This window comes from Mandrillus leucophaeus, unplaced genomic scaffold (assembly GCF_000951045.1).
Source record: "Mandrillus leucophaeus isolate KB7577 unplaced genomic scaffold, Mleu.le_1.0 Scaffold172, whole genome shotgun sequence".
NCBI lineage: Eukaryota > Metazoa > Chordata > Mammalia > Primates > Cercopithecidae > Mandrillus > Mandrillus leucophaeus.
Genome location: NW_012101721.1, coordinates 1873098 through 1884020, shown reverse-complemented (window position 1 = coordinate 1884020; position 10923 = coordinate 1873098). Strand labels below are relative to the sequence as shown.

Below are 10923 nucleotides of genomic sequence, written 5' to 3'. Positions count from 1 at the left end.
TCTCTACTAAAAATACAAAAATTAGCTGGGTGTGGTGGTGGGTGCCTGTAATCCCAGCTACTCAGGAGGCTGAGGCAGGAAAATCATCGCTTGAACCCAGGAGGCGGAGGTTACAGTGAGCCAAGATCACGCCACTGTACTCCAGTCTGGGTGACGAGCAAAACTCCATCTCAAAAAAATATATATTTATATATATATAAATTCTTATGTCTCAATGGTTGCAGAACACTGGTGGAAATGGGTGAGTCAATTTTTGAAGAGAACCAACCGATGAGCTACTTGAAAGTGGAAATGCTGCTTTGAAAATCCTCCAGGGCAAGAACCACCTTCCCTTACTTTTGTGGCGACAGCAGTTCTCTCTGCAGCTATGTGGAGACTTTAACGGTGTTTATCGGGGACACTTTCCAGAAGTGTCTTGCAGCAGAACCTTGCTATAAAGTTAAATTGTGTGAAACTAACAATGATTTTTCTATGTGCAAGGGAGGCTAGAAATATCCCAGACATAACAAAAGCAAAATGAGCACAATCTGTTTCCTATCTTTAAGATAGTTTCAATTCCAGAGGGAATTTAAAAGTTTGGAGTTTAAAAAGCCAAACAGATCATTTATCATAGGTCTAATGTATTAGTGGCCACATGTACACAATTGATCAAAGCATCCTGGCTATTTTTATAATCCGCTGGTAGTTCCTACATCAATTGAGGTGATACAAATGATCGCTCAGCTCTGGTCGTATGTTCACAGAGATATGGTGGTATTTTTTAACTTCTCACCTTAGAATTGGTTTTAACTTCAACAGTTGTGCTTCCAAGATTTCTATACTCCTCTACCACCCACAAACTCCACAATTCCCACTGTAAACAACAGCTGCTGCTCTGACATTTCACTCCTGTGAAATGAAATGTGCTTTACTTCCCTGGCATCAAAAAGGACATGATATATACTCCTTGCCTACCTTTCCAGTCTTATCATCTGGTATCTCCACATCAAAATGTGCACATTAGCAATATATGTCTAATCCCCTCTTCCTGAGTATGGACTGGATGGAGTCACTTGCTTCAAAGGAGCAAAATACAGAAAAAGCGATTCGCTTACAAATGACTGTGTCTTCGATCATGGTGGCACTCTCCCTTACCCTCTTACCTGCTCTGCTGAAGCAGGCCGTCATGTTGGGAGATGCTCTGTGAAAAGGCCTACACAGCCAGAAACAGAGGGAGGAACTGAGGCCTCAGTCCAACCACCAAGTATGGGAGTGAGCTGGGAGGCGGATCCTTCCTGGTCAAGCCCTGAGATGACTGCAGTCTTATGAGTGACTCTGAGCCAGAGGTGGCCTTCTGGTGTGCAGAACTGAGATAATAAATGTGTGCTGTTTTAAGCCACTATGTTTGGGAGTAATTTGTTACGCAGCAGTAGGTAACTAATACATTCACCCAGCAGGGTGGTTATGAGGATGAAATGAGGTCATATAAGAAGTATTTAGCAAAATGCCTGACACCATAGTGGGCACTGCACAATTAGCTCTATTCTCCTCCTTCCATCTATTTCCACTGCCACCCCCACGGTCCAAGCACCCATCGCTTCATGTCTAGATTCCTGCAACAGTTTTGCAAATAGTTTCCTCACTTTCCTTTGTCCACCTGGTTATCTTCTTTAAAAACAAATAGCTTGCTATTCCTCAAAAGATAAAGACTGATTGACATTCAAGGCCCTCCACGCTGTCTCCAACCTGTATTTCTAAGTTCATTTCTCATTACACTCTCACACCTTACTACCACTCTACTAAGATCAATATATTCGCTATAACCCAAATATATTTTGTATATTCCCACCCTAGTAACTGTGCTAATGAAATTTTACCCATTCAGTATTCATTCTCTCTTTTCTCCTGAGTTCCAAACCACCACTCTCCCTACCCCATCACTGAAAGTACCATTCCTCCACTAAGCTTTTCCAAACCTCATCACCCCATGATGATTTTTTCCTTCTCTACATTAAGAATATTTACTCTTTTGGCATGTAGGAACAAAAGTTCTCTTGAAGCAATTCATGAACAAATACCTAGAGTGTTAATGTTACTGTGAACAATGTTTTTCTAATATGGTATCAGATCTGCAAAATTACGCATTTAAAAAAAAAAAAAATGTGGCCAGGCACAGTGGCTCACACCTGTAATCCCAGCACTTTGGGAGGCCGAGGTAGGTGGATCACTTGACGTCAGGAGTTCAAGACCAGCCTGGCCAACATGGTGAAATCCCCTCTCTACCAAAAAATACAAAAATTAGCCAGGCGGGGTGGTGTGCTCCTGTAGTCCCAGCTACTGAGGAGGATGAGGCACAAGAATCACTTGAATCCAGGAAGCAGAGGTTGCAGTCAGCTGAGATTGCACCACTGCACTCTAGCCTGGGCGACAGAGTGAAACGCTGTCTCAAAAAATAAATAAATAAATAAAAATAGAAATAAAAAATGAAAGCAGAAGTCGTGCCTCTTTTTCATGACACCTCAGGGGCAATCAGCTGCTTCAAGATGCTTCAGTGATGAGGTAGGGAGAAAGGTGGTTCGGAACTCAGGAGAAAACAGGGAAGGAATACTGAATGGGTAAAATTTCAAGATAAAAAGCAAACCATGCTTTTTATGAGAAGCGTATGGCCACAGAAGTTGCTGCTGGCACTCTGGGTAAACACTGGAAGGGTTACACAGTCTGATTCAGTGGTGGGAACAAGGTTTCCTCATGAAGCAGGATGTCTTGACCCATGGCCATGTCTGCCTGCTGCTGGGTAAGGGGCATTCCTGTTATAGAGCCGGGAGAACTGGAGAAAGAAAGCAATAATCTGTTCAAGTGTGCATTGTGGATGCCAATCCGAGCATTCTCAAATTGGTTATTGTTAAAAAAAAAAAAGGAGAGAAGGCCGGGCGCGGTGGCTCAAGCCTGTAATCCCAGCACTTTGGGAGGCCGAGACAGGCGGATCATGAGGTCAGGAGATCAAGACCATCCTGGCTAACACAGTGAAACTCCGTCTCTACTAAAAAATACAAAAAACTAGCCGGGCGAGGTGGCGGGCGCCTGTAGTCCCAGCTACTCGGGAGGCTGAGGCAGGAGTATGGGGTGAATCTGGGAGGTGGAGCCTGCAGTGAGCCGAGACTGCACCACTGTACTCTGGCCTGGGCGACAGAGCAAGACTCCATCTCAAAATAAATAGATAGATAGATAGATAAATAAATAAATAAATAAGGAGAGAAGGATATTCCTGGGCTAATCCTATAGTGTCTCATCTCCTGGGGCCCAAGATCTAGCAGAATCCGCAAACTTTTCAATCTCTCTCAAGAAGATGATGTCTGCCAGTATGTCATAAGCAAGCACTTAAACAAAGAAGGTAAGAAACCTAGGACCAAAGTACCCAAGATTCAGCATCTTGTTCCTCCACGAGTCCTGCAGCACAAACGCCAGCATATTGCTATGAAGAAACAGTGTATTAAGAAAAATAAGGAAGAGGCTCCAGAATATGCTAAACTTTTGGCCAAGAGAATGAAGGAGGCTAAAGAAGAGTGCCAGGAACAGACTGCCAAGAGACACAGACTGTCCTCACTGCGAGCCTCTACTTCTCAGTCTGAATCCAGTCAAAAATAAGATTTTTGGCCGGGCGCGGTGGCTCACGCCTGTAATCCCAGCACTTTGGGAGGCTGAAACAGGGGGATCACGAGGTCAGGAGATTGAGACCATCCTGGCCAAAATAGTGAAACCCCATCTCTACTATAATACAAAAAATTAGACGGGCATGGTGGCGCGTGCCTGTAGTCCCAGCTACTCAGGAGGCTGAGGCAGGGGAATTTTTTGAACCTGGGAGGTGAAGGTTGCAGTGAGCCGAGATCACGCCACTGTGCTCCAGCCTGGTGACAGAGCAAGACTTGGTCTCAAAAGAAAAAAAAAAAAAAAACTAAATTGAGTAACAAATAAGATCAGACTCTCAAAAAATCTGGAAATATTCAAATTGTCCCTTTTCAGAGTCTGTGTTTCAGAGTCAGAAATAACCTGAATGTTAAACATCCAGTTTGCAATTTATTTGCTGAATGATCTAAAGCAAATAGCTTAAACTCGCTCAACTTTAATTATCTTACCAACAGAATGAGAATACCAGCTTGCAGGGTATTTGTGTGAATTAAAACATAAAGTGCCTTCATAAATAATAGCGATCTGCCTTTCAGGTAATCAATACAAAACATCCTACATATAGAACATTCAAATTGATAACTAAAATACATTAAATATAATTGAGTGGCCATTTGCATTACTGTCAAACTTTATATTTCTGCAATCACTAAAAAAGACTACTCTTTGCAAATTTTTCTAGAACAGTAATCACTGCAAAAGCCCTTTTACTATTTTCAGGCAACAACATTCTGGGAATTCATTGTATGCTAGTTGCTATATGGAGAGAAAATCAGAACCCTGCATTTAAGAAATTTAGAATACAAACAAGAACACAGAACGTCTTTTGTGCAAAGTCAGCAAATACTTTCTTGTGGATTTAGTCACGAGGAAAAGATCCCAGAGAAGAATGCCAAGAATATAGTAAGTTTAAAATCAGAACAAAATGGGATCAATTAGGAAAAACTACACACAGGAAATACTTTGTATGGTAGTTGATCCTTTGTATGCTGACTGTAGAGTTTAAAATATATAATAATTCTGCAGTCTTCTGAGTTAAAATTATTCAAGTGCCCATAAGGTTCAGAAATTCAGATGAATACACTGAATAAATAATTTACTGATATTCCATGATATGTTTAATGTGTTGTTCCTCACTAGCAATTCATAATTCAATATGCTGTGCAAAATTGTAATAAACGATGTGCTCTAAAGCAGCATTTCCATCAATCTTTGTACATGTATCCACAACACATTGCCTCAGATGATTTTTCACGGAATCCACTTTTGCCTTCAGCACACCCAACAAGTAGTAATCAAGAGAGTTCAATCTATCAAAAATATATATAGTCTCCAGACTTTGTGGTCACTTGAATTTTATTTCTTATAAGATTCACATACTCGAAGTCATATAAGCATTTTAACCATGTATATTATACCAAGTAAAAATGAATACTAAAAATGAGGTAATGGAGAAAACAACAAAATTAGATTTCTTTTGCTTTCAAATAATTCCACACCAAAACTTTTCGCTGGAAATGAAGTGATTTTTAATTTATAAATAAAAGACTCTCTAAATGATTTTCAGAATATATTACAAGTTTAGTTTTAAATAGACTTACATTTATAACAGGTCTTACAATGATTTCAATAAATAGGGACTCCAGAGCACAATGTGGAGGTACAACAATCACGTGTTGACCTCTTAATATTCCAAGGGAATCAAAATCTTTTTCAAACACAGAAGGAAACTGGGCTTTGTACAGTGCTAACCCCTAATAGCTATTCTCCTTTATAAACTACAATGTTATTGTCAGTTTCATATACTTTTACTTTATAAAGAACTCCTACAGGAAGAACTTTCTGGAGGTTGTCCCAGATATAAACAGCTACATTTTCAGTCGTGCTATAGGAAAACAAAACAAACAAACAAACAAAAATTCAAAATGCAAACAATAAAATTTCATGTTTAATATTTATAGAGAATAGAAATTCTAGTTTTGAAAGATTTAATTAAAACTTCAGGAATCACACAACAATCAAATATTCAAATCAATTCTTGTTTTACAATCTATATAAAGCAAGGTATAGTGCCACCCACCTCACCACATCTGCAAAGTATGGCACATCCATATCCAGATTCTTATGATCAAGGGGCTGCATAATTGCCTCCTAGAGACAAAACCAAGGGAAAATATCATTGGCTCCATGTATGACTCAAATTCCAAATTGTTACACTTATGCCTCTAAACCTCACCTTATCACTTAGCCACTAACTAAATACTTGTAAGTACTAGATTTGAGTCTTACAAAGCAACCTTACAAAATTTTAAGTTGTGAAATAAAGTCAGGCCCAGCTGTTGGTAATGATTAGGAACCCTTGTTACTGAATAAAAAGAGGTGAGAAACCAAAACGCAGAGAATCCTGGAGCTTTCTCGCAACACAAGCCACTGTAATTCAGAATTCAGTTTAGCACTCTGGGAATCCTGTCCAAAGAGTTAGCACCAATATTTTTCCATAACACTGTCACACCTACGGAACAATGCCACAATATCATGGACAAAGATCCAGTGACTACTACATTTTATAAAGCAGATCTGACCGAAATTACGTAAGCAGTTCTAAATTTCTGCTAGGAGGAGTAATTTAAAAATGGTTTTGGGCTCACAGAAGGAAAAGTACAAATATGTAAAGACTATTACTCCCTAATGTTCATGTATATTAACATAATGTTTTTCCTCATCATCAGCAAGGATTAAATTGCCTTATTCTTTCTTTGCTTTTTGCTTTTAGCTATTGCAAAAAATCTAGCATTTGTGAAAAAAAATCTAATTTTCCATATGGTGTAGTTTCAAGAAGGGTACATTAATAACAGTAATAGCAATCATTTCTTGAGAAAAACTAGAATCATACAAAAAGAGTAAGTCCTAGATCAAACGGTTGTTGAAACAGATCCAATGAAGGGATGCTCCACATGAATAGCAAGAAAATAGGTATCTTTGCTTCATCTTCAATCCCAGTTCCAGTCCCAATTTCTCCAGTAAAGCCTCTTACGCAGGACTTTTTGTTTTCTTTTGTTTTGTTTTTAGAGACAGGGTCCCTGTCATCCAGGCTGGAGTACAAGTGGCACAATCACAGCTCACTGCAGCCTTGAACTCCTGGGCTCAAGCAATCCTCTCCCCATGGTAGGGTTCTAAGTTCACTCTATATGCCACGATGAGTCACTTTCACTGATGAAAGTGTGTGGTGTCCTTCAGGCACACAAAAGCAGAAAACAGCACAGAGAACCCCTCCTGCAGTATTCAGTCAGATGTTGAGGGCTTTTATGTTGCTTTCTTATCTCTTTCCTTTCTTTCTTTTCTCTTTCTTTTCTTTTCCTTTCTCTTTTTTCTTTCTTTTTCTTTCTTTCCCCTCCCCTCTAATCTCCTCCCCTCCCCTCTACTCTCCTCCCTTTTCCTCTTCTCCTGTCTCTGTCTCTCTCTCTCCCCCCCACAGCCCCCCTAACCCCTGCCCTATAAATGTATGCAGGCCCTATCTCTATAACTTTCCTAAAGTACTTTGAGCACAGTGCTGTTTCTTCATTCACTCATTCTTTTCCTCATTTATGAAATCAACAGTTATTTAACAATTACTATTCTTCACCTCCTAGAAAAAGTAATGTATACACTCTGTGGGCTACATCTCATTCATCTTTGTATACTTAGCTCACAAACTGATGCAAAGTAGACAAATTTGTTGAATATATGAATAATGTGAAAGAAGTAAACATCACTAATAACATCATTTTAATAAAGCAAATGTCAAATTTCAGAACAAAACTAAGCTGCAAGTGAAATGATGGCATAATAAACAGCTGGATGGAAAGAAATCTACTCCCAACTTTGCAAATAACTAGCCACACAATCTGCGGCAAGTCCGTTAACTGTTCAGCATCTCTCAATCTTAATCTACGGATTGAAGAAGTTGGTTTGAATAATCTCCAAAGTCTCTTACAAAGCAAGAATTCTATAATGATATAATCAGTTAAGTTCTTCACTGAACCCCTTGTGTGTTATCTCTATGATGTACTGCTGTGGTGGGTTTATAATAAATCTAGAGTGAATAACATGGTGTGGTATCTAAATCTATGATCAAAAGTACAAGGAATATTCAGAGAGGGAAGAGAAAGCTCCAAGGAGAAGGCCAGGAACAGTGGCTCATGCCTGTAATTCCAGCACTTTGGGAGGTCAAGGCAGGACGCATTTGAGACCAGCCTAAACAACATAGTGAGACCCCTACCTCTACAAAAAGAAAAATTTGCATTGGCTCTGTGCCTATTAAAAAAAAAAAAAGTAAGTCTCAAGGAGAAAGCTATGTCTTAAAAGAAATGGAGAATTTGTTAACTGAAGGAAATCAGGGTATTCCAACAAGGAATACAAGGTAAGCATGTTATATTTCCTCCCATCGCTGTAACACAACTGTGACTAATTTCCATTAAGTCACCAAAACACCTTTAGAGGCCATGCGAGTAGTTCCTCCAACTATACCCCAACACCCACATCCAATTCTACTCACAGAGTCATGGAGCCTCAGGATATAACTGTTTGGGGAGGTAGATAGGGGGCCACCAAATATTATACTTAGGGAATAGCACATAATAAGCACCCAACATGCCATTACCTCCATATATTTTTTGAGATCAGCCAAATTCATAACCATTCCCGTAGCAGGGTCAATCTAAAGAATAAACAAAGGTGAATATTACTCTCATAGGCTCTCCATATTAAACAGCTGGTAAATTATTAAAGGCAGTACAGTATGCAGAGACTGTGCCCACATTTGCCTTCATCCCAGAGGTAATCACTGACCTCAGGATGGAAGCACCATGTACTTCAAGCATCCTTTTCATTGTATAGCCCTTCTACCTGTCCACACACAGCACATTAAAGACAACACTTTGGTAGAGGAGAGGCCTGGAATGGCAGCAGTTCACCACACACACATATACAAGGGCCAACAATGAGCAATACTGACTGGAACAGTTTTCAACACAGAATCCACCACACTGGCTGAAAGAGAGCCCAGCAATCTGCAAAAACCACACAAATATTTTCTGCACATACCTCTCCATGTACTGTCACCACAACTATGGAAAGGAAACAAAATACCAAAAAAACAGCATGACTTTCAACAGATTAACATCCAAGCACAAGTTAGCAACATACAAGCACAAGTTGGCAACATAAATTATTAGATCTGTCCCCAAAAGCTATACTTAAATATTTACCCCAAAACATTTGTTATTTTAGTCAAGATTTTTTTTTTTTTAAATCAACCAAAGCAAGACGCAAGCAAGACAAAGGAGCTTAGTTAGGAACTTTGGCTAAGCAGAGGCACTCAGCCAAGGCTGAAAAGGGTGTAAATTCTGCTTATAATGTTAATGCACTAGGGAGCATCAAGATGCTGCTCAATCTCTGCCTGTAGAATTAGAAACTGTACTTGTAGGTGTCCAGCTACACAGCAAGCTGGTCCAATACTGAACAGTACCTTTCTGAACAAGCAATACTACTGGGCCTTAAATTCTTATCTCCTTACTCACGTGAACGTATATAAAGTCTAAAGTAATGCTTTGTAAATTAAAAAGTGCTTGTGAAAAGCATTTGAAAACTCTTGGCCAGGTGTGGTGGCTCATGACTGTAATCCCAGCATTTTGGGAGGCCGAGGCGGGAGGATAACCTGAGGTCTGGAGTTTGAGAGCAACCTGGCCAACATGGTGAAACCCCATCTCTACGAAAAATACAAAAATTAGCCAGGCGCAGCGGTGGGCAACTGTAATCCCAGTTACTCGGCAGGCTGAGGCTGAAGAATCGCTAGAACCTGGGAGGTGGAGGTTGTAGTGAGCAGAGATCACGCCATTGCACTCCAGCCTGGGCAAAAAGAACGCAACTCCGTCTCAAAAAAAAAAAAAAAAAAAGGAAAAAAAAATCTTGATCAGTGCTGTACACATTAATAACTTTTACGAATGTATGTATTTTAGTTCTATACAAATACCATTAGGTATTACGTGATAAGTAAGTACACTGAGACTGAGATACCATAGATTAAGGAAGAGGCAGTAGCTAAACCAGTAATCCTAATCTGACACCTTGTCTGGTCTTTTTTTATGCCACCACCACACACTGGTTTATACTCTATGGCTTATGTAGCTGTTTGTTAAGGCAGGCTGTACCTCAAAGAATCAAGTCTCTTATCTTTGGACAAATTACCTACTTTCTTGGAATACTGCTGGCAAAGCTTTAGACCAAACCTATTTTTCTGCCATATATTACATTCCTAGGCAACATTCTCGTTTTGTCAGTCATTATTTACTCAAAGAATAAAATCTAATTTTAACATTAGCCTCAGCCACACCTAATCAGAAAGAAATTGTGTACTCTAGGACAAAGAAAAATGCTTTAAACCATTCATTGTTTTGGTCTGTTTGTAAGAGTTGACAATTGTAAGGTAAAACTTAACACACATCTAACCAAGACAACAGATCCTTTCATTCTACTCCCATTAAACTTCTCATTCAAAGCTCAAAGCATTCACACTGTGTCCGTAAGTTTTCCCATTCATTGTGTCTACATTTGCTGAATACTCTTTCATCCTTATTGAAGGGCTGAAATGTCATCAGTTTTTCTCTCACCTTTATAATTGTGCCCATGGCCATTTGGATTGCTGCATTTCCCAAACAGTTTCAAGTTTTCTTCATCACTCAGAAATTTACTAACCAAAAAAAAAAAAAAAGGTCAGCATGACACAAGTATCACATCCAAACCCCCTTCTCTGTTCCTTATATTTATTATTTGCTCTGATCTTTGAAAAGTCTCCCAATTTGTTATTACTTTAGCTCACCAAACGGGGAGTCAGAAATCATGATTTTTATTACTCATGTATATGTCAGAAACCATGGCATATTCCCTAATTAGAAGACTGTACCATACAAATTAGCACAAACAAACCTTAACTTCAAGCCCCTTGTTCCACAGCAGCTGATCTGCTCATGGGACTTCCGCTTTTCAATTCAACATTACTGAGTGCCTACAATGTATTAGGCAAGTGCTGAATGAAATAACAGCATATAATGATAAACATAGATGGTGATCCGCAAAGTGGCTTACTATCTCATTTCTCTCAGAAGCTAAACTACTCATCCAGAAAAAAAAAAAATTTTTTTAATTACATGACCTGGTAAGTCTCCTATTTAACAATCTTGCTTTATACTATGTCTCAATGACTGCCTCATGAGAACTTTACCA

The 10923-nt window shown here is 39.3% G+C and overlaps 1 protein-coding gene across 1 annotated transcript in view; it reads right to left on the bottom strand.

Moving 5' to 3' along the window:
• PTS (6-pyruvoyltetrahydropterin synthase) overlaps positions 1–10392 on the bottom strand; it is a 57203-nt gene extending 46811 nt beyond the window's left edge. The window contains 6 exon segments of the mRNA XM_011977013.1: positions 1143–1192; positions 2621–2716; positions 2719–2806; positions 5744–5814; positions 8303–8359; positions 10311–10392. Coding sequence (XP_011832403.1) covers positions 1143–1192; positions 2621–2716; positions 2719–2806; positions 5744–5814; positions 8303–8359; positions 10311–10334 — 386 coding nt within the window. The 5' untranslated portion in view covers positions 10335–10392.
• Between the last annotated feature and the right edge of the window lie 531 nt (positions 10393–10923).